We start from the raw sequence: 24,043 nt of genomic DNA, 5'->3' as shown, positions 1-24,043 counted from the left end.
AGTATCTGCCCAGTCAGCTAACCTGGAAGTTCCTCTGGGTTCTTCCTGGTTGACCTCTGAGGCAGCCACTGGTGGTACCCACCTAACACCTGTTCACTCTCCCTCCTTTCTAACGGTACTCTGCTCAGAGACATGCATCTACCTACCACCCCTAACTCAGTGCCATCCCCAGCCCCGGACGAGGATCCTGATCAGTCTAAGTTCATCATAGTTATTTCATTCCCCGTGCCCGTGACTGGTTTGGTCATGGGTATGTGACACAGTTCTGGCCGTAGCAATGTAAGGGGAGTTGTGAGAGAGACTTCTGGGAAAGGATCTCTTGCATCTACGAGAGATACATAGGAGGAGGCCCGCTCTTCTTCTGTTGGACGTTGTCACAGAAATTTGCCAGCCACTGCCTTACAAGCTGGAGGAGAGGTAGACTTAGGTAATATTGATAAATCTACAATGAAGATGCATAGTGGGAAAACCTTAACTCTTGATGGTGTCATTAAACTGCTGAATTAACAACCCTGGAGCTTCCCTGCCTCAGATCTTGTAACATGAGATAATAAATTGACTTTCTTGTGCTGTCGTGTTTAAACCATTTAGATTCAGGGTATTCTGTTTCTTGCAGCTGAAAAACATGCTAATGGATCCAACTTCTCAACAGCCTTTCACCCTTTCCCCAGATTAGTTAACCCAGACTAATTAAATTGGGGATTGACTCTAGGTCCAGGGAGGGCATTGATTTGTCCAAATCATTATAATCTCATCCTCATTAACTGTTCAGAAACCCCATCCCAGAACACGGGATTCAGAATGTGGCATTCCCCTGGCCTTAGGGATGGGTTCAGGAATAGGTACTTCACCTAATAATTTGAGCCATTGAGAGTTTGGCACTGCTTGCTGTTAGAGAAACTCATGATGATAGAGATTCCTGTCCCCTCCCCACTTCTCTGAGTCGATGTAAACAAGGAAGCAAGCAGCTTTGATTGCTAGTGGCCACATTCTACACCCTGAGGGAAGCCAGAATGAGGATGCATGCAGGTCACACAGGGTAGATGGAAAAGCAGAGGAATGGAGATGACCTGGGTCCCTGAAGACACTGTTGAGCCCCTGGACCAACCAGTCCTCTGCACTTAGCTGTTATGTGAGCCATTGTATTTAGTTTAAGCCAGCTTGAGTCAAGTTTCTGTTACTGGCAACTAAAAGCATCATAGGTGATGAGCCATCCTGCCACATCCTCCCAGGCCAGGGAACATTGAACTGAGCTCTCAAACATCTCTTGAACTTCTTGTTTCTTCTCTCTCCCTATTGCCTTAGCCAATCCCAGATTTCTCACCTGAATTCCTGGAAATACCTCTAGCCTTACTGGCCTGCAGCTCCCTTTCCCTTTAGTGTACGCTACGTGCTGCCAACATGAGCTCTAGAAGATGAAGGTCTCTGCGTGTCCCTTTTCTGCTTCAAACCCTCCTCTCTAAGTGGTGGTCCCTAACTCAGTCTCTAAGACTTATTTCAGGCTTCTTATGGGAACCCTTTTCTGACATCCCTCTGGCTGTTCCCTAACATTTTTGGCCGACCATGGTACCTGATTGTAGGTTTTTCTCTTTTCTCTCTCTGCTCACTGGACTGTGGAGAGGCCCAATGTTCCCAGACTCAATAGACACTAAGTATGTTGAGTTTGTGTTAACATACTAGAATTAAGTTTCACCTAAACTCAACAAATATTTATAAATGTGTAATTTGGTGTTGTGTTAAGAACACTGGACTGCCATCCACAAAGCCTAAAACGTTGTTTTGCTGTCAACACCTAGGAGCTATGGGGCCCTCAGTAATATGCCTTCACCTCCACGCAACTTAATTCCCCATCCGCAAAATGGAAATACTGCAGTTATGTTAGTGGTCACATAGCCTACTCTCTACCTTTTTGGAAAGGATCGCTATTTTGCCTGAAAACTTCATTCACAGTGAGGAAGCAAAAGGGAAAAACTACTAATGCAATGGAGAGTAAAAAGAAAACAACTCTTTCATAATGAGTTTATTTTCCATAATTTATAGCATAGGTAACAGAATCATTTTGCAAAGACATGGACTAGAGAAGAATAAAAGAGGCGATTATGATCATTAGAGGTGGCTTCGGAGGACCAAGAGACAGCACTATGGACAAACAAAATGCACTACACAACATACTCCTCCTGGGGGGCAGTCAAAACACAGAAATGTAGATCACTCAGTCTCTAAAACAGATTAACTTGGCTGTTCTAACTTCCACACAGAAAGGAAGACAGAGAGGGTGGTGATGGGGGGAGAGTGATTACTCCTGAAACAGAGAGTGATTTAATACCACCACTGGCTATGTGACAGATAAACTAATTTTCCCAAATCACTAAGCTTGGGTTTTTCCACTCACATTAATTTGGTTGCTTGCACATGACAACAGCATCATTTGTTGGTGACAGGATTCAAAGACCTAGGCATTGCAGCTAGCAGGAGAACACAAACAACTCAAGGCAGGACGCTACAGCCAGTTCAGCAGCTTTTACTCCTTCTGTGACCACAGGGCAGGGGAGCCCGTGGCAGCTTTGAGGGCTTGATGTGGTATTGAGTCAAACTAAATTTAAACCTTTTACCTAAACTGCTGGTATTCCTTCTATCCCAAATCTTTGGAAGCCATTGAAAGTGATGCAAATGTGTCTCATGGCCAAAACAGCAGCCTGGAGCCTGTGGCTGGCTGATTTTATTTTTAGGGTTATGGGAGACCTCCATCAAGCCTCTTTTCTGTTATTCTGAACCTCAGTTTCCCAGATATAGGAAGGACAGACCACAGCAACTTGGGGAATGGCAAAAACCTGGGCTTTGTGGTCAGATAGACTAAGGTTTGAGTCTCACCTTCAGGACCTCCTAGTTATATAACCTCCAGTAAGTTACTTTATTTCTGATGAGACTTGCTTTTCCAATCTATTGTATGGGAATAATACCTTAGTTAATTACTTCATTCATTCAACAGACATTTATTGAGTGCTTCCTATGCACCAGGCAATATCCTAGCTGAATCCACACAGGTAAGTGAAATAGACATAGTTCCTGTTCTCTTATGGTCCATTGTGAGAAATAAATAACAGACACAAAGTACGTAGTACTATGCCTGGCTGTGTTTTTTGTTTTTTGTTTTTTTTTTGAGATGGAGTCTCACTCTGTTGCCCAGGCTAGAGTATAGTGGCACTATCTTGGCTCACTGCAACCTCGGCCTCCCAGGTTCAAGTGATTCCCCTACCTCAGTCTTCCAAGTAGCTGGGATTACAGGTGCCTACCATCATGCCTGGCTAATTTTTGTATTTTTAGTAGAGATGGGGTTTTGCCATGTTGGCCAGGCTGGTCTCGAACTCCTGACCTCAAGTGATCCACCCACCTCGGCCTCCCAGAGTGCTGTGATTACAGGCATGAGCCTCCATGCCTGGCCTATGCCTGACTTTTAATAGACACTGAATACATATTTTGAGTTAACCAGAAATTTAATTATTGAAATTCAATAGCATTTTGATATCTACTAATTCCTTTTTCAGTTATCCCAGTCCTCCCTCAGAACCTCTGTACATGATGTTCTCTCTGTGGGGGTTTGTTTTTTCCCCAGCTAGTCACACGGCTCCCTCTCTGACTTCATATCTATACTCAAACGTCCCTTCCTCGCAGAGGCCATTCCTAACCATCTGTTCAAATAGCCCTCCTACTTCTATCACACTATATCCTTTTACCTTGCTTTAGACCCATTCTTAATGGATTTAAAAATCATTGACCGAGCATGGTGGCTCACATCTGTAATTCCAGCACTTTGGAAAGCCGAGGCGGGCAGATCACCTGAAGTCAGGAGTTCGAGACCAGTCTGGCCAACAGATAAAATGCCATCTGTACTAAAAATACAAAAATTAGCTGGGTGTGTTGGCAGGCACCTGTAATCCCAGCTACTCAGGAGGCTAAGGCAGGAGAATTGCTTGAACCCGGGAGGCGGAGGTTGCAGTAAGCTTAAATCACGCCATTGCACTCCAGCCTGGGTGACAAAAGTGAGACTCTGTCTCAAAAAAAAAAAAAAAAATTATATTCACACAAAAAAATACCCCTTAGATTTAGGGCAAATTTTTGTGCTAAAGTCTCTACAATAAAATCATATTATTATTATTATTATTATTATTATTATTGAGATGGAGCCTCACTCTGTCACCCAGGCTAGAGTGCAGTGGCGCCATCTTGGCTCACTGCAACCTCTGCCTCCCAGGTTCAAGTGATTCTCCTGTCTCAGCCTCCCAAGTAACTGGGATTATAGGCGCACACCACCACACCTGGCTAATTTTTGTGTTTTTGGTAGAGACGGGGTTTCTCCATGTTGACCAGGCTGGTCTTGAACTCCTGACCTCAAGTGATCTGCCCACCTTGGCCTCCCAAAGTGTTGGGATTACATGCGTGAGCCACCACACCCAGCCAAAATCATGTTTTTAAAAGATAGATTTGAAGATACTTTACAATAAAAGATATAAGAATAGCCAATAAACACACAAAAAGATGCCCAGCATCACTAGTCATCAGGGAAATTTTCTTTTCTTTTCTTTCTTTCTTTTTTTTTTTTTTTTGAGGCAGAGTCTTGCTCTGTCACCCAGGCTGGAGTACAGTGGTGCAATTTTGGCTCACTGCATCCTCTGCCTCCTAGGTTCAAGTGATTCTCATGTCTCAGCCTCCCAAGTAGCTGGGACTACAGGTGTGCACCACCATGCCTGGCTAGTTTTTATATTTTTAGTAGAGATGGGGTTTTGCCATGTTGGCCAGGCTGGTCTCGAACTCCTGATCTCAGGTGATCTACCCACCTGAGCCTCTCAAAGTGCTGGGATTACAGGCATGAGCCACCACACCTGGCCCAGAAGTTTTCAAAAGGCTAATACTGCTAAGTGTTGGCCAGGATGCAGAACACTGGAATACACTGCTGATGGGAGTGCATAATGGTAGAGCGACTTTGGAAAGCACTTTGGCAGTTTCTTACACAGTTAAATTATACACAGACCATGCAACCTACCAATCTCAATCCTAGGTATCTACCCAAGAAAAATGGAAAACATACATACACATACATATAAGGACTTATACATGAATGTTTATAGCAGCATTATTCATAATAGCCAAAAACTGGTGATAACCAAATGTCTATCAACTGATGAATGGATAAACAAAATGTGATCTATTCATACAGTGGAATAGTACTCAGCAATCAAAAGGAAAAACTACTGATACATGCTACAGCATGAATGAATCTTGCAAACATCATTTTAAGTGAAAGAAACCAGACTCGGCTGCAGACTGATCCCATCTACATGACATTCTGAAATCAGATCATTGTTTTCTGGAATCAGGAGCATGGGAAAGGATTGACTATAAATTAGTACAAGGAAACATTTTAGGATGATGGAAATATCTTCAGTGTCGCGGGGACATAACTATATACAATTGTTAAAACTCATCAAGCAGTACACTTAAGATGGATGAATTTCTTCATATGCAAGTTCTGCCTCAACAAAGCTGTTCTAAGAATGTTAAATATATTGAGAGATACATGCACAGAAAAGGACTCTGCTTATCTCCTGTGGTAGGATTTGGGTGCTTTTCGTTTTCTTGTCTTTGCTTATCGAGATCTTGTAAAATTTCCACAATGATTATGTAGGGCTTTTGTAGAGACAGAGAAAAACAACAATAAAATGCCATGATCATAAATAATTGGGTTATTCAACAAGGAATGTATTGTTCATTCAACATTGTTTGTTGTAATGAAGCCCATTTAGACCGCCTCCTTCTCATCTGTCTTTCATCAGTGGCACTTCTGAGGGGTGAGCTGAGGAAACGGGTGCAAAAAGGTACAGAGCTTAATAGCAATGCTTTGTCCATCCAGCCCTGGGCTTGGCTCTCACCTTGCTTTTTGGATGAATACACAGTAGACTAATGATAGGGGGACTCTCATCTTCCTTTGCCAACTTCGCCCTCCATTCCAATGCAAATTAGCTCATGCATCCTCCAGGCCCCAAGAGAGACTCCTCAGCACAGGGCCGGGCAGACTGTGGTTTGTGGGGTCCGGGCCCGGCATCCGCCTCCAGCTCACATTGGTCTGTTGGGTGCTGCCTGGTCTTGGTAAAGTCAAGAGGCCATTCATCACTGGAGACCCACAATGAGGGTGACCACTCATGCTGCACATGGCAGGACAGGACACAGAGTCCCTCCAGGAGGCCCTCTGGGTGGGGATGCTCAGTGTCAACAGGCCTCTGGCCCTTTTCCCCCATCACACATACCATTCATCTCCGAACTTTCCGCTTATGAAAGGGCAGTCACCTTAGGAAACCCAGCCAACCTGGAGGTGGAGGATGGCGCGTCAGGAACGATCTACACCGCCTGCCCTTGGGTGCCTTGGCTGCACAAGGCCCCGTTAGGGTCCAGGTATCAGAACATAGGAATCCAGTGAGGATAATAATTCTATAATGATAAAATAGCTTCATGAAAACATCTTGTAGAGGAAACATACAATTTTCTAGCCACTCTAGTCAAGAAGTAAAGCCCATCAGAATCCCAGAGCAGCTGGGGTGGGCACAGGTAAGTGAGACACATCACAGCTGTCCTGGAAGCCTCTGTTTTGTCACCCATAAATGGTAAGCTGGGAGAGACCCTGGTTCCCAACCTGGGGTATTTGTCCTCAGGATTCACACAGGCACTATTGTCAGGAACTACTAGCATCTAAAAACTCCATACATTATTCACAGTAGCCAAAAGATAGAAACAACCTAAGTGTCCACTGATGGATGAATGAACAAAATGAGGACTATCTAGACAATGGGATATTATTCAGCTTTTAAAAGAAAGAAATTCTGACACATGCCACAACATGGATGAACCTTGAAGACATTATGCTAAGTGAAAGAAGCCAGTCAAAAAGGAGAATACTGTACGATTCCTCTTGTATTAGAAGTACCTAGAGTGGCCAAATTCACAGACAGAAAGTAGAATAGTAGTTACCAGGGGCTAGGAGGAGAGGGGATGGGATGATATTGTTTATGGATACAGAGTTGCAGTTTGGGATAATAAAGTTCTGAAAATAGATAGTGGTAATGGTTATACAACAATGTGAATATATTTAATTCCAGAACTGTACACTTAAAAATGGCCAAAATGGTAAATTTTGTATTATTTATATTTTACCACATCCACAAAGAAACAAACTCCCTACATACCCACAACGTCTCACTGCTTCATTAAAGCATTAAGTCACACCTGTTATCACTCAGATCTGAATGGGCAGGTATAGCCTAGAAGAAACAAAAACAACAGCAAAATATGTTAATGGTGATCTTCAGCGAGAGTTGAAGGAGTTTTTTGGGCAGTTATAACCTTTCAAAGCATGACATCTTTTGGGGGAAGATAAAGGGGCTGTGATGGAAAGGTTGGCTTGAGTGAGTACCTTGGTATCCGTACCCGCCCCCAGCCCCAAATACTGATTTTGTACTTGGGGAGGCTATGCTAAAGGAGAAACACACCCCATAGGAGACACCAGATGGTGTCTTCAGACAGTTCACACCCAGCCATAGGGATAGGCATTTGGGGTTTGAGATGGCCCTTTCTCTGGCTTACTTTTAGAGCCTGGAGTCAGACTTCTTCACATAAATAGCCCAGAACCAGCTATTTATTCACATAAATAGCCCAGAACTCTCTGGCCTATGTGACACATGACACTGACACAGTACCAGAAATGCATGGCACCAGCTAATACCACTGAGGGGCAGGATGGCATACCCTCTCTGAGACCCTCATCCATCACCCCCAGGACAAAGTCATGACGGCTCTTGGCAGCCTGCTCAGCATGAAGGTAAGAACAACTCAGGCTGGACATTACGAGAGTAAACACAATAGATTTCTTTCCAGACCAAGAGCTTGGGCACCAGGAGGGGCATTCTGGTTCACTGTTAGGCAAAAAACCTTTGGGGAAATTACCACCTCGCCCATCATGCCCACCTTCCTTGAAAGGCAGCATGCAGGGCGGGAAGAACAATCAGAAGACAAATTTTAATCTAAATCCTGCCCCTCTGTGGCCCTGGGAATTTGGCCCCTTTGAGCTTCAGTCACTTTGTGAAATGACAATAACATTCAATCTCCTTCAACCTCATTACTATGGATTAAATGAGACAGTGTCTGGGGACATGCTTGGAGAATGTATTGTACAACTGCTTAGGAATTGTATTCTGCCCCTGTACCTGGAACTTGGAGTGGAGCAAACAGTAAACAGTCATTGTGTATCGGTTAAGGGAACAGAGCCTCAGAGCCCTGACCCCTGGAAAAGTTTCTTTTCTGTTTACTAAATTTCTAGCAACGTCGTGTTTTCTATAGAGGTGGGGGGAAATGTCCAGTTAACTGCAAGATGAAGGGGCCTGTGAAAGGACCCCCCAAGGCAATCCCATGTGCCCCTGTCCCCTGGAAAAAAGCCACATTTCTTCAAGTTGATGCAAGGGTGCTGGGGGAAAGCCAGAGTAAACAGGGCTCTCCTGGTATGTCTTTAGGGCACACAAGTCATTTGTGCTGGGGAAGAGTTTAGTGTGTGTCCTTCAGGAGTCTCCAAAGGGCACGCCAGCTGCAGCTTCGGTTGACCAACTTCTCCCTCCCAGGATGCAGGGAGAGAGAGACCTTGGGCAAGGGTTTGTACCTGCAGCCCCAGTGAGCAGATGTTTCCCAGTGTGGAAAATGCACACCGTGCTTCCTCTTCCTCATTGTCTGAGTACTTAAGAGGACACCTCCTGTGGCCCTGCAGCATTACAATGTCTGTGGCATTGTAAGTTCCTGCCTGGGTCTGGGAGTTCCTCCTCCGTTTAAGCTCAGATCCAGAGGGCAAGACCTAGAGTGCCCTGCAACTGAGGCAGCCTCCCCAAGGCTCGTTCTGAAGCTGCCAGGCTCTGAGGACAATGGCTTCTTGGAACTTCTTGGAACAAACAAGACAAACCAACACATTAGAGCTAGCAGCGGGGGCACACCATGTTCTTCTAGAAAAGGATCAAGGGGAGTGGCTTCAGTAACGGCAAATGAGGGACTCCCTCACATGGACACAAAGCATCAACGGACAGGCCGGCTTTGCTTTTCGCTTCTTCCTAGCTGCCTAATTAGGACTTACTCAGTTCACAGTGTTCTACCTTCCTTACTGGCGCCCTCTTGGAGCCAGCTGGAGATGATAAAAACCACACAGGCATTGGAGTCAGATGGCTTCGCATGCCATTTCCACCTGAGAACCTTGGGCGAGTCACGTCTCCTCTCCAGGCCTCAGTTTTTGCATCTGTAGAAGAAAGAGAAGAAAACCTATCTCCAAAGCGTTGTGACAATTCAGTGAGATGATGTTTGTCAAGCCCACCACACAGAAGGGTTTCAGGGCAAGTTGGTTCCTTCCTGTCCCCCGCATTTGCCTCTACTGAGGGTGAAGGCAGCAGAGAAGACATCAGCAGCAGCTGCCCACCACTGCCTGGTTCTGGAGAGGGAGGCACCATGCATCCTCTCCTAACCTCACCAGGCCGCTGTCGCGCGCATGTATCTCGTGTCCAATCGGGGCCCTCAGGCAGGGGCCGGCCCTCCCGGGACCACCTCAGATATCCCAGGCTGGAATGGTGAGGGGCAGGTGGGAGCAGCCAGGCCCTTCCCTGGGCAAGCCGTGGTGGGCCACCCGCCCATTCCGCAGCGGGAGGCGGCCGGGCCTGGGGGCCCCACTGCTAGGGCCCGACTCGGAGGGCAGCCCGGAGTCGCTGGGCCGCACCGCCACGAAGACCCGCCTGCGCAGAAGCCCGCCGGGCCGCTCGGAGTAGGCCTCCTTGTGGCTCCCCCACGGGTGCTGGCAGAGGCGGGCGCGGAAGGCCGCCTGGAAGCCGCGGCGGAAGTTCTCGTTGAAGTAGCCGTAGATAATGGGGTTGGCGCTGCTGTTGAAGAAGGCCAGCCAGTGCGCAAAGGGGAAGGCATAGACGGTGACCAGGTGCAGCTGCGGCGCGCTGAGCTGCCCGTAGTCGATGAGCAGCAACAGCGCCCAGAGCGGCAGCCAGGACAGTGTGAAGAAGAGCGCCACCATGACCAGCATGTGCACCACGCGCGCCCTGCGCCGCGCAGCCCGCCCGTCCGCCGCCTCCTCCCCACCGCGGGCCGCGCCCGGGGCCTGGCAGAGCTTGCGAGCGATGCGGGCGTACATGACCACGATGAGCGCCAGCGGCGCCAGGTAGATGTGCGAGAAGAGCACAGTGGTGTAGATCTTGCGCATGCCCTTCTCGGGCCAGGCCTCCCAGCACAAGTAGAGCGGGTACGAGCGGTTGCGGGCGTCCACCATGAAGTGGTGCTCCTCACGCGTGACGGTCAGCGTGACGGCCGAGGGACACATGATGAGCAGTGCCAGGGCCCAGATGACGGCGATGGTGACCAGCGCCTTCCGCAGGGTCAGCTTCTCGCGGAAAGGATACACGATGCAGCGGAACCTGCCGCCGGGAGAGAGAGAGGCGGGATCTGGGTGGGTCCTAGGGTCCCCGCGAGGGGAGGGAGGGTCGGATGCAGGCACCTGACCTTCATTATCGCATCTAGGGCGGCTTCGAAGAACAGCTGAGACCTGAATTGGCTGAGTAGTCAAAGAACAAAGGCAGCTACAGGATTTATGAGAAGGGAGGAGGAAACCGCAGATCATGTGGGAACAATGAATCCTGTGTGCACTTTTGCACTTTTCTTTCTTTCTTTTTTTTTTTTTTTTTCCTGAGACAGGGTCTCCCTCTGTCGCCCAGGCTGGAGTACAGTGGCTCAATTATGGCTCCCTGCAACCTCCACTTCGCGGGCTCAAGTGATTCTCCCACCTCAGCCTCCTGAGTAGCTGGAACCACAGGAATGCGCGGCCACGCCGGCTAATGTCTTTTAATTTTTGTAGAGATGAGTTCTTACTATGTTGCCCAGGCTAGTCTCAAAGTCCTGGGCTTAAGCGATCCTCCGGCCTCGGCCTCCCGAAGTTCTGGGATTACAGGTGTGAGCCGCCTCGCGGGGCCCTTTATGTACTTTTGGGGGTAAACTGATTAGCTGGCAGCTAGCAGAGCGATCAGAGTGCACAGTCTGTCCTTGAGAAGGACGATTAGGTGCGTCCAATAACACAGTTTCTGTTTATGGATTCTCCAGAAAACCTCAGGAGGTCAGATGTAGAGCCTACATGTCAGGCTGTCCCTATGTCATCTTGGCCATAGTCAGTATCTCCACAATGCAAGGACAAGTCTGCACCATTTATTTCCTCATGAAGACAACTCAGCATCTGTTATTACACCCTTTCTTATTTTTTAAAGGTGAGGCCTTTAAGATAGTTATTATGCTGTTGATTTACAGACAAGGAAACTGGGACTCAAGTATTAAGCATTTGGCTCAAGGTCACACAGCAAGTTGCAAGGACCAGCCTTGAACCCAGATTTGTCTTGCTTCATATGCCATATAAACCAGTAGCTATTAACCCTCCATGTGCATGAGACTCTCCTGAAGCATTTCAACAACAAAAACAAAACCCGTTCCTACATATTCAGGCCAAGGATTCCAACCTAATTAGTCTAGAAAGGGATTTTAGCATTGTTTGTTATTTGTTGTTTTTGTTTTTAAAGCTCCTGGGGTCAGGTGCCATGGTTCATGCTTATAATCCCAGCACTTTGGGAGGCCAAGGCAGGAGGATCACTTGAACCCAGGAGTTGGAGACCAGCCTGGGAAACATTGTGAAACCCCATCTCTACCAAAAAAATTAACCAGGCGAGGGGATGCTTGCCTATTCTCCCAGCTACACAGGAGGCTGAGGCAGGATAATCACTTGAGTCCAGGAGGTTGAGATTGAGACTGCAGTGAGCCATGATCAGACCACTGCACTCCAACCTAGGCAAGAGAGCAAGACCTTGTCTCCAAAAAAAAAAAAAAAAAAAAAAAAAAGCTCCTGGGGAAGTTTACTGTGCAACCAGAATTGAAAACAGCTGCTGTAGGGGTAGGTAAAAATCTCCCCCTGCAGCGTGGTTCAAAGGTGATTGCTCAACAGCAAGCTCTTTGAGGGCAGATGCCATGACTTTTCATCTCGACAGAGTGTGATTAGATAAATGCCTGAATGACCAGAGGGGAAGTTACTCAAAATACTTTCTGAGCCTTAGTTTCCTCATCTGTAAAATGAGGCCAATAGTATGACCTACTCTATGGGGTAGTTGTGAAGATTAAGTGAGATAACACCACACTTCTTGAGACATTTCAAATGCTTAATAATGAGGAAAAAGGGGGGGGCTCCTACTCCCCAGAATGGCTTCTGTCATCTACTGATGCCAGAAAATAGAAACCTGGAGAATGTACAGTCAATCTTACTTGTTTAATGGAGGGGAAACCTTGCCCAGTGGGGGTCTTACGGTCACGTGGCTGTTTAGAGTCAGAACCTGCACTGGAACATGGGTCTAGAGCTGACTGTCAGTCAAGTGTCCTTTCCACTTCACTACACTGCGTCCTGCCCTCCTGCCAACCCAGTTTTTGGCCTCATAGCCTGACCTTTTACCTCTCCCACAGCCTGACTCAAGCCTTGTTGTCTTTGACCTACTTTGACCTACTGGCTTCATACTTCACACCCTCAGGAAAGCTCCAGAGAATAGTGGCTTATGCTAGCACTTTGGGAGGCTGAGGAGGGCAGATCACTTGAGACCAGGAGTTCGAGACCAGCCTGGCCAACATGGTGAAACCCTGCTCCACTAAAAATACAAAAATTAGCCATGCATGGTGGTGCGCACCTGTAATCCCAGCTACTCCAGAGGCTGACGCACGAGAATGGCTTGAACCTGGGAGGCAGAGGTTGCAGTGAGTCAAGATCGCCATGGCCCTCTAGCCTGGGTGACAGAGCAAGACGCTGTCTCCCCCCTCAAAAAAAAAAAAAAAGAAAAGAAAAGAAAAGAAAAGAAATCTCCAGAGAATAAATAATTCTTAAAGCCTGCAGTACTGGCTATGAGTGCAATAGCAGTAAATGGGTGGAGGAGAATCTTGGGGTAATCTGGGCAGGCTTCCTGGATGAGGTGGGACTTGAAGAATACTGCAAACACCACTGGGAGAAGTTGTACACTCTCATTTCATTCAACAATGATAACAAAACAAAAGTTGATGAAAGGAAGGGACTTCTCCTGATCACACAGGCCTTATGGAGAGTAGAACCCACTTCATTACTCCAGCTGCCTACTTCACTGAGTTACAAAAAACTGGGCTTGAGGTGGAGAGAGGATGTGAACACTAGATTCTACAAAGGGCAGGGCTAAGATATGCCCATGCTGGGGAGAGAACAAGGAGGAGGGAATGGGTGTGCAGAAGAAACAAAATACTATTAGCAGCTGATATTTGGACTCTATGCCAGGAACTGTGCATACGCTTTTACAAGCAGGAGCTCACTGAAGCCTCCCAACCATCCTGTACGGTAGCTACTATTTTACAGGTGAGACTACAAGGGCTCAGAGTAGTTAGGTGACCCACCCAACATAATACACCAAGGTAGGAGTGAGCACACCTCCAGCCGATCTGCCTGCCCACCTTTCCCTGGGGTGAAGCAACCAGAGGGTGCCCTTCTACCGCTAATGTTGTGGGGGAGGAGCACTCATGCAGTGCAATATGGAGGCCTCCTCAATAAATCAGTGCTTTATTGATTGCAAAGCCTCCTCGTCCCTGGCTCTGCTGCATACCTCTGGCCACATGATAGACTTATACTTATCAAGGAATCTGATGGAATGTGAAACTGAAAAACCAGAAGGCGTGAACATGGGGATTGAGTATGGCCTGGGCTGCCAGGAACCAGCAGGAGCCAGTGGGGACAGAATGAGGAGCAGGGAGGAGCCCTTCCTCCCCAGCCATACTGAGACCTACCCCTAAGCTGTCCCCCTTAGCTCTGGCTCTCCTGGCTTAGATTCCTGCTGCTCAGGAAATGAGGACTGCTCTTGAGCTCCTCACAGACCCCAGGAATCTCAACGAAAGCCAACTAAGGCTGCCTTCAGGCCTTCCAGAAGGGGGTGGTAGTGTCCTCATCAGGTTCCCCAAGTTTAGGGAGAGGGCAGCTGGGTCCACAACCCTTCTTGCAGGTCAGGATTTAGCACCACTTACCACAGTGCAGCCCCAGCCTTCCAGCCAATCCAGCATTAGAGGCAGTGGCTCCTCTTAATGCCAGGCCCTAGTTGGCCCAGGGATAATCCAGCCAGGAAACCTCTCACCTTTCCACAGCAATGGCCACCAGCGTGAAAACGGAAGCTGACACAGACATGCCCTGCACCAAGCCGCTCATCTTGCATGTGGCATTGTCGAAGGGCCACCCTGCAATGACAGAGGCCCCCACAGAGTGAGAGATGGCCACCCATCAAGAGCCAGAGACCGCAAGCCCTCTAAGCCAAGTCCCTTCTGAGCTTGGATCTTTCCTCCATGTCCTGCAAGCGGTTATCTGGTCTCTGCTTGCGCACTTCCAGAAATGAGGAACCAACCAGCCCATAAAACCGGTGACAGTTCTCACTACAGTCATCCCCTCGTTTATACAGTGCTTTGGTTGTAGGACCCCCCAAGAATTCCAAAATCCGCACGTAATCAATTCCTGCTGTCAGCCTTGCAGAACCTGTGTATAGAAAAAGGCAGCCCTCTGTATATACACAGTGATAATGGTTTGACTGTATCCCCACCCAAATCTCATCTCGAATTGTAGCTCCCATAATCCCCACGAGTCATGGGAAGGACCCATGGGAGATAACTGAATCATGGGGGTGGGTTCCCCCATGCTATTCTTGTAATGGTAAGTAAGTTCTCATTGCGAGATCTGATGACTTTATATGGGGCTTCTCCCTTCACTCAGTTCTCATTCTTCTCTCTCCTGCTGACTTGTGAAGAAGGATATGGTTCCCCTTCCACCATGATTGTAAGTTTCCTGAGGCCTTCCCATCCCTGCAGAACTGTGAGTCAATTAAACCTCTTCCTCTATAAATTACCCAGTCTCAGGTATGTCCTTATAGCAGCATGAGAATGGCCTAATATACACGGGTTTTGCTGTATTTTTAATCTGCATTTAGTTGAAAAAAACCCTCATATAAATGGACCCATGCAGTTCAAACCCATGTTGTTCAAGGGCCAACAGTATTAGTGAGATTTTCTTTATATTGACCAATGATTTCTTTCCATGAGCTTTAGACCATCCAGCCCTGCCTGGCTCTCTGCTCCCATAGCCCTGTCTCAGGTTCTAGGTCAGCGGTTCTTGACACTGGCTGCTCATGAGAATCGCCTGGAGAGCTATGCAAAGAACAAATGCTCAGACCCATGCCAGGCCAGTTACAATCAGAATCTCTAGTAATAGGACCCAGACATCAGTTGTTTTGTTTTGTTTTGTGTTTTGTTGTTTGAGATAGAGTCTTGCTCTGTCATCCAGGCTGGAGTACAATGGTGTGATCATGGCTCCCTGCAGCCTCAACTTCTTGGCTCAAGCGATTCTCCCGCCTCAGCCTCCTGAGTAGCTGGAACCACAGGCATGTGGTTTGCAAAAAGCAAAGTATAAAGACTGTCTGTAGTATATTACCTTTCATGTAAGAAAAAAGAGATTAAGAAAATATATGCTTATTTTCTCATTGTACCAAAGAAATACAGAAAAGATAAATCAGAATAATGAGATTAGCTATCTAAACAGAGAGAAGATAAGAACTGGGTAGAAATACTGGGTGAATGAGATAATGAGAGTGATGCCTCTCTGAGTGTATCTTTTTATGGTTCTGACTTTTTAGAATCATGGCAATGTTTCACTTACTCAAAAAATAAATAATTATCATCTATCACAATGTGGTTGGGGAGGGGGACCCAAAGTGAAATACAAACATTAACAAATAAGCTTAATTGTATTACAAAAGAATAATATTGTATTTAAATTGAATAATATTTACATTGAAGGGGTGAAGAAGAAACACACTAACTGGAGTAACTTTGCAAAACATTTTGGACTGTATACTATAACAGCAAAAAGAACTGTATACAAATTCTGTACTGTCATTAATAAATGTGTGTACTCGACAAAACTGAATAAATGGGATCTAATTATGGGAAAATATCAGGAAAACCTCAATCACAGAAAGAAGTATGTTAGCAATAATGAAGCTACCTTATGTGTATACTAAGATTGAACCAGTAAGTAAATATGTTGTAGATAAATACAGCTAGATTTCTCACTGTCTGAAAATGAAGTTACCAATAAGGAAGAGGGTCAAGTTAAAATGAATCCTGTGACAGTGGGTTGGAATCAAAAGTATCAGTCTGAACTCATGTTAATACACATACAGGTGGACAGATACAGAAATAAAGATATGTGTGTTAAATATTTCTGTTAGTATACATATATTTCCTAGCTCTGTCCCTTGAGAGCACCTAGAAGCAATGACACCCCAATACACATGAGCACACCTAGAACCCAGACCTTGGCTTCTAAATACTATTCTCAGCCAGCTTAGTAATCCCAGCACTTTGGGAGGAAGAAGCAGGAGGATCACTTGAGCCCAGGAATTCAAGACCAGCCTGGATAATATAGTGAGACTCCAACTCTACGAAAACAAAAATTAAAAATAAAATTAGCCACACATGGTAGCACATTTCTGTAGTCCCAGCTACTGGGGAGGCTGAGGTGGGAAGATCTCTTGAGGCCAGGAGTTTGAGGTCACAGTGAGCTATAATCTCACCACTGCACTCCAGCCTTGGTGACAGAGCAAGATCGTGTCTTTTTAAAAAGCAACAACAACAACAACAGCAAAACCCTTGTGGAACTATATACTAAAAAGGCAGATTTTAATGTATGTTAAATTATATCTTAACAAAAATATTTAAATGTAAAACATGCATACATTCACAGCACATTTTCTACTAATGCATACAAAAGACAGAAATATAACAGAATGGCTGCCTCTGGGTCAGAGAAGAGATGGAGAGTGGAATAGGTATACAGAAGGAAACAAATAAACAAAAGAAGAGCTTTGCAACAGAGTAGGAAATCACATAGTGCCATGAACTGTAGACTGAATGAATGACTCAACCTTCTGTATGTGAGTTACAAAAAAAAAAAGAAGAAAGGAAGAAAAAGCTGGGCATGGGCCAGGCGCGGTGGCTCAATCCTGTAATCCCAGCACTTTGGGAGACTGAGATGGGCAGATCACGAGGTCAGGAGATCGAGACCATCCTGGTAACATGGTGAAACCCCGTCTCTATTTAAAAAATACAAAAAAACTAGCCGGGCGAGGTGGCAGGTGCCTGTAGTCCCAGCTACTCTGGAGACTGAGGCGGGAGAATGGTGTAAACCCGGGAGGCGGAGCTTGCAGTGAGCCGAGATCCAGCCACTGCACTCCAGCCTGGGCGACAGAGCGAGACTCCATCTCAAAAAACAAAACAAAACAAAACAAAAAACAAGAAAAAGCTGGGCATGGTGCCTCACTCCTGTAATCCCACCACTTTGGGAGGCTGAGGCAGGCAGATGGCTTGAACTCAGGAGTTTGAGACAAGTTTGGGCAACATGACAAAACCCCATCTCTACCAAAAATAGAAAAATTAGCCAGTCGTGGTGGCACATGCCTATAGTCCCAGGACCTGGGCCCAGGGAGGTTGAGGCTATAGTGAGCCATGATTGTGCCACTGCACTGCAGCCTGAATGACAGAGTGAGACTGTCTCCAAAAAAGAGGCCGGCGCAGTGGTTCATGCCTGCAATCCCAGCACTTTGGGAGGCCGAGGCAGGCAGGTCACCTGAGATCAGGAGTTCAAGACCAGCCTGGCCAACATGGAGAAACCCCGTCTCTACTAAAAATACAAAAATTAGCTGGGTGTGGTGGCGGGCGCCTATAATCCCAGCCACTTAGGAGGTTGAGGCAGGAGAATTGCTTGAACCTGGGAGGCGGAGGTTGCAGTGAGCCGAGATCACACCACTGCATTCCAGCCTGGGTGACAGAGTGAGACTCCAAAAAAAAAAAAGAAAGAGAGAGAGAGAAACAGACAGAAAGAAAGAGAAAAAAAGGAAACTGTGTGAAGTTTTATTTAATTGCAGAAGATTCTATTAGAAACAACATAAATACAAATCAGCATCAATTGTAGTACATTCATACGATGGAGTTCTAAGCAGTTGGTGAAAAGAATGAGAAACTCTTTTATCTATTAATATGGGATAACAACATGTAAGTTGATTTTTAATGAATCTTTTTTATAGCATACATGATATATTTTTAAGTGGGGTGTGGTGGGAAGTAAAATTACGGGACTGTTTGGAACCTTAGCATGTGCTTAATTTGCTTGCACTCGAATAAAATATTTTTTGAAAGAGACACAAGAAACTGGCAACATTAGTTGCCTCCCAGGAGGGATAGGAGCCGGGACGCCAGAGGACAGGGGCAGAAGGGAGATTTTTCACTGGAGAACTTTGGTAGCTTTTGACTATTGAACCATCTGAATGTTTTATGTATTCAAACAATATTTTGAATATGAGTATGTGAAAAAGACTGAGAGACACCACCTTAACCAGGTAGTGACCTCATTATATCACTGTTGACTGGTATGCATGTATTTATGCATATGCATGTGTGCATCTCTGCACATATGTGCCTGAGTACACATGTGTGTGTGTCTACGTGTTGGAAAGGAGAGGGATGCAGTTTATGTTCAGCATCGGCAAAGGAAGCTGGGACTCAGCAGTGGGTAACGGTTCCACCAGACAGAGCCGGTACTGTGGAGGGGAGCTGACTCTGCACTGTCTCCACTTCCTGGGTCCTAGAACCTACAGAAACCCAGGCTGTGGCTCCCTCTGCCCTGAGTCAGTGAACTCACTCTGAATGGCTCTGGATCCTGAGGACCAGTGAGCTGCTGGGAGCTCTGAGCTCAGAATCTGCAGGCTAGGACCTCTAGGGGTCTCTGTATCTCTGAAAAGCAGTCCCTCACCTGGAGTCTCAGGTTGGTGGAAACTTGATTCTAAAACAAGAAAGGCCAGTCGCATGAGCGAGTAGAGAGTAGATGGTGCTGTTTTGACATCTGCAGGATGCACGGGCAGGAATTTAGAGGTCAAGTAGTCCACTGAGTGGCCGGCCAGTTCCTGCTTAGACACTCCAAGGGATGGAGAGCTCATTATTTACAGGCAGGACTCTCTTCTGTGCCCTGATCAATTTCCAGCTCAAATGAGTGGAGTTTTAGTTCCTGACTCAGAGGAAACCTGCCTCCCTTCCACTTCTCCCCATTGGCTCTAATTCTGCCCATGGGAGCTCCATGAGAGAGTGGGACTGAATGATATAATAATTAGAAGTATGGGTGTGAGAATGTGGACCTTGACACCTATTAGCTGTGTGACTACAGACCAGTTTCTTAACCACTCTGAGCATGTTTCCTCTTCCATAAAATGGGGAGGACCATAAACTCTACTTCATTGGATTGTTGTGAGGATGAATTAAGATAATGCATGAAAAGTAACATCATGCCAGGCATAAAGAAAACAGGGAATTCATTATATCTCTTATTTCTAGTCTAACTCTTCAGCCCCAAGACTGTCTTAAGAGTTCGAGACCATGGCATGGCCAAGAGGCCAGCCCAGCAACGATGTCTGTCTTTCAAGCTTCGATTTCTGGCCTTATCTGAGAAGTTGAAGTGGGGGTGGGGGACACTTCTGCTGCCAACTGCCTGCACTCACCAGTGATGAGGTTGTCCACAAGGGTGGTGGGCATGCAGAAGATGCCCACCAGCAGGTCACTAACGGCCAGGTTGAGGATAAACATGTTGGTGACGGTACGCATGTGCCGGTTCTTGAGCACGATGAAACAGACCAAGGTGTTGCCCACCATGCAGAGCAGGAAGATGAGCGCGTAGGCCACAATGAACATGGCCGCCACAGGGGAAGTGTGCTGGTAGTAGGAGGAGAAGGTGAGGTTTGCAGCCGGAGTGGCCTCAGTGTTAGTTCCATTCTGACTTTGGGGCCAACTGCTGTTGGGAGGCTGGGAGGGCTCCCCTAGGACCAAAGGAATATATGGGTCAGGACCTTAGGCAAAGAAGAGATTACTGATTTCTCACCACTAATGAGACCCTCCGTATCCCAATCTTAACCATGCCCTGGTCCCCCAAGTATGTCCCCAGCTCCAGTTGCAACTGGATGCACTGATCCAAGACTTTCAGCCTAAAACCACTCAAACCCTGATCTTGTACTTCATGCCCTGTCTTGCCCATAACTCATTCTCCAATGTGGGTTATTCTTTATTAACCTCCCCCCCACCTTATTTAGGTTCCAACTTTCTTGGCCCTGCTGTGTGCCCCAGAGGCTAACCTCTAAGTTCTGCATTGCCCTGGTTCCCTTGTCTTCTGGCTTCTAGCTGGGTTCAGCCAATGCCAGGCACAAAGGAGATGGGAGGGCAGGAGCAGAGAGAGAGGTCAGGGTATTTGTCTTCTGATTCCCTTCCTGGCTGGCCCAATTTTTCCAGCAGCTGTTTTTTCCTATGGCCACAGCCTGCTCTTATTGGGTGAGTCCCCTTTCATGGCTCTAGCCCTCGCCTGACTACAGTAACACTCTTCCCTCTCCTTGCACTCACAGGCCTGCAAATGGTAACAGTTTCCTGTGGTTGTAAGTCCCTGGGTGCTTCACTGTTTCTGGCTGGTTCTCTTACTGCTCCCCTCTTCCATTAAACTCTATTCACTTAAACCCCTTCTGAGTGCACCATTTGTTTTCCGCTGGAACTCAATTATTATACCCTTAAACTCTTTGATGTTTTTCCCCTTCATCTCCTCCACGGAACTTTAGTTGAGAAAGGCAAGAAGACAGTAGAGAAAGGGAGAATGAAGGGGGACTGTGAACAAGGGCTAAGGTGCTCCACCTCTCTCCAGGCCTGGATGGAGAGGGGCTGAACCCACTGAAGAACACAACACAGGGCTGCCGAGTCCATGCAGCATGAACAGGACTGATGGCTGTTCACTACACGAAACAAAAAGTTGAAGTTCATTTGTAATCTAAGCAATGCAATTTTGCTTTGGTTGTTGGGTTAACCTTTTCTTCAGTGGGTCCAGAGCCTCTCCATCCAGGCCTGGGTTCCCTGGCAGCCTCTCAGGAAGAGGTGGAGCACCCATGTGTTCCCAGGATCAACAAGCAAATGGTAACAAGGATGAAGCCATCAGTAGGAGGCCTGTGAACTCAGGGAAACACCTAGACTGATTCTGGGTTAAGCTCATCCATTTAGGGATTGTTTTCTTTCTATTATTTTCTTTCTTTCTTTCTTTCTTTCTTTCTTTCTTTCTTTCTTTCTTTCTTTCTTTCTTTCTTTCTTTCTTTTTCTTTCTCTTTTTCTTTCTGTTTTCCCTCCCTCCCTCCCTCCTTTCTTTCTTTCTTTCTTTCTTTCTTTCTTTCTTTCTTTCTTTCTTTCTTTCTTTCTTTCTTTCTTTCTGTCTGTCTGTCTGTCTAACAGATTGACGATTGAAGTATTCAGTACGGGCCAGTGAATGGATGTGCCCTGTAGGGAGGGGTGCAGGGTGCGGGGACAACAAACCAGCTCTTCACAGTTGAGGCACATCTGTCCAGAGCCCTGGTGAGGGACCCGCCCCCAGATCCAGCCATTCCACTTCTCACGGTTTACCCTACGGAACAGAGTGAGGTCTCAGGGTGACAGGGAAAGTATTGACCATGGGACATAGTAATGGTTACAAAATGGTATGTACATGCATTATAAGTCTGTACGCTATAAAAAGTGTACGTTTATGTGAACTATAGATGAACAGAAAAAATAACTGTTTGTCCACAAGGGGTGGTGTTTCCTCAAGTGATTTTTATTTTTGGTTTTTCTAGCTTGCATCTAACCTTTCTAATCAGAAGGAAACTCTGATACATGTGATAAAATACTGATGATGTCACTGGTTCTTGGTCCTGACTCATATCAAAATCACCTAGCTTTTAACAATACAAATCCCTCCCCTTCCAACTGGATCAGAATTTCTACAGGGTGGTAGGGTGATATGGATGATGGGCAGGGAATGGGGTTGTTCAGGCACTGGTATTTTTCAAAAAACTCCCCTGGTGATTTCCATGTGTAGCCAGATTTGAGAACCACTGAATCATACAGTCCCTGCCCTCCCACCACTCACAGTCAAGTTTAGTGTGGCTTAACATTTTGGGGGTCATCAAATTCTTTAAGACTCTGATGCATTTTGATTCCTTCACAGATGCTTTCCTAGGGCTTCCTTTTGTTATGCCAATCAACAGTTCCTGTCTGGAGGAATTTATGGTCTCCAAAAGCATTGGATCCTCTCCCAAAAAGAGCCCTGGATTTTGACACACACTTTCAGGGGAGTGTTGGGCATCAGGGTTTGGGCTCACCCTGCATCCATGACCCCTTGTTTCTCGAGTACTGATTTTTCCCCTAGGGAGTCAGCCTCCTCCTCACATGGAGCTTTTGAGGGACCGTCCATCAGGAGTCTGCACCAACCCCTGGCCAGAGGATGCCAATCAGACCCCTTCTGCTTTGGATTTGCCTCTGAGTCTTCATAACACAGCTTTTCCTTCCCTTGGATGACCTCCCTACACCCTTCCAATGGATTCCCAGTGTTGGTTAGGTCGGCCAGCACTTGTTTCTGTTGCTTGTAATCCTAGTGTCTTGGTGAATACAAGGGGATTCAAGTTAGTCATCTATGGACCTCCTGGGAGTCTGCAGAGTCCAGGTTCAGAATCCTAGTGTCAGAGGAAGTGGTAGAGATGAGCAGGGGTAGCACCATAGACCCCCCAAGGTTCCTGTTCCCTAGATTAGATGTTTGCGCTCACCTCGCTCCCCAACAGCATCCCACATGCTGTCTCTTAACAGGCCATGTAATCTTCCACGGAGACTGTGCTCATGCAGAGAGGAAAGGACACGGACCCGGGAATCGGAAAGCATAGCCTTGAGAGCTGGCCCCATGGTGGTCACTGACTGCATATAAGAGAGGTTGGGGGCTGGGCACGGTGGCTCATGCCTATAATCCCAGCACTTTGGGAGATGGAAGGAGGCAGATCACAAGGTCAGGAGTTGGAAACCAGCCTGGCCAACCTGGTGAAACCCCATCTCTACTAAAAATACAAAAAATTAGCCGGGTGTGGTGGCACAGGCCTGTAATCCCAGTCACTGGGGGGACTGAGGCAGGAGAATTGCTTGAACCTGGGAGATGGAGGTTGCAATGAGCTGAGATGGCACCACAGCACTCCAGCCTGGGCAACAGAGGGAGACTTCATCTCGGAAAAAAAAAAAAAAAAAGAGCGAGAGAGAGGTTAGGGGGCTGGGAAACTTGGTTTGGAGGAGAAGCTTGGGAACTTGTCTTAAAGCTGCTTTGGTACAATTTTTAAAGGGAGGTATAGTTAGTTTGGGGTGGCTGGGAGACTGATGAGAGTGGACCCTAAGCCCCCATGCCACCTCTTGGTATTCCTAAGAGAACTGGGGAGATCTGCTTCATCTCTGTGTTCTCCTTGGCTTTCGAATGTGGATGACCTGGGCTTCCTGCCTCTCCCAACCTCATGGAGTTGTTAATACATTCAGAGAGACAGCAGAGTAAATTACAGAGGTCCTTGCAGAACTTCAGACTGCTTATTGCCAGCATTAGCTATCTGCCAGGCAGCTGTGTGGAACCAGGAGGTCGCAGTGTGGTTTCAGTTCATTTGGGTTTGTTCCCAGGGAAGCAAGCCTTGGCAAAAGCTTTCTTAGCACTACTTAGGAAAGTAAAAAGTAGATGTGGTAGAGGATCTAGGAGGAAGGAGGCCTCTTGAGAACTGCAGCCTCCTACTGTTCCTCTTGCAGGCTGAACCAAAGCCCCTCCATCCCAGGCACCCACCACAGCAACATGGATTTTGCAAGCCTGGCCTCTTTTTGGTGAGTGAGAGCAGGCTGCCCTTCCAAGAATCATTTGGATTGGCAAAGGCCAAATAATTTGAGGGCTGAGTTGCCAATACAGCCATCCAGAGCCCCCAAACGAGCCCCTCTTTACACTTCTCTTCTACTCTGAGCCCTTTTTATTTCTCCTTACTTCCTCCAGGAGGTC

The 24,043-nt window shown here is 46.8% G+C and overlaps 1 protein-coding gene across 1 annotated transcript in view; it reads right to left on the bottom strand.

The window, feature by feature from the left end:
* Window positions 1-1,990: 1,990 nt before the first annotated feature.
* Window positions 1,991-24,043, bottom strand: part of NPFFR1 (neuropeptide FF receptor 1) — a 28,469-nt gene continuing 6,416 nt past the window's right edge. The window contains exons 2-4 of the mRNA XM_073019076.1: window positions 19,698-20,012; window positions 14,241-14,340; window positions 1,991-10,493 (exon numbers count right to left, since the gene is read on the bottom strand). Coding sequence (XP_072875177.1) covers window positions 9,623-10,493; window positions 14,241-14,340; window positions 19,698-20,012 — 1,286 coding nt within the window. The 3' untranslated portion in view covers window positions 1,991-9,622. The remainder of the gene's footprint in view (window positions 10,494-14,240; window positions 14,341-19,697; window positions 20,013-24,043) is intronic.

The sequence above is a fragment of the Chlorocebus sabaeus genome, chromosome 9 (genome assembly GCF_047675955.1).
Source record: "Chlorocebus sabaeus isolate Y175 chromosome 9, mChlSab1.0.hap1, whole genome shotgun sequence".
Classification (NCBI taxonomy): Eukaryota; Metazoa; Chordata; class Mammalia; order Primates; family Cercopithecidae; genus Chlorocebus; species Chlorocebus sabaeus.
The sequence above is the reverse complement of the archived record's forward strand: the minus strand, read 5'-3'. Positions and strand labels throughout refer to the sequence as shown.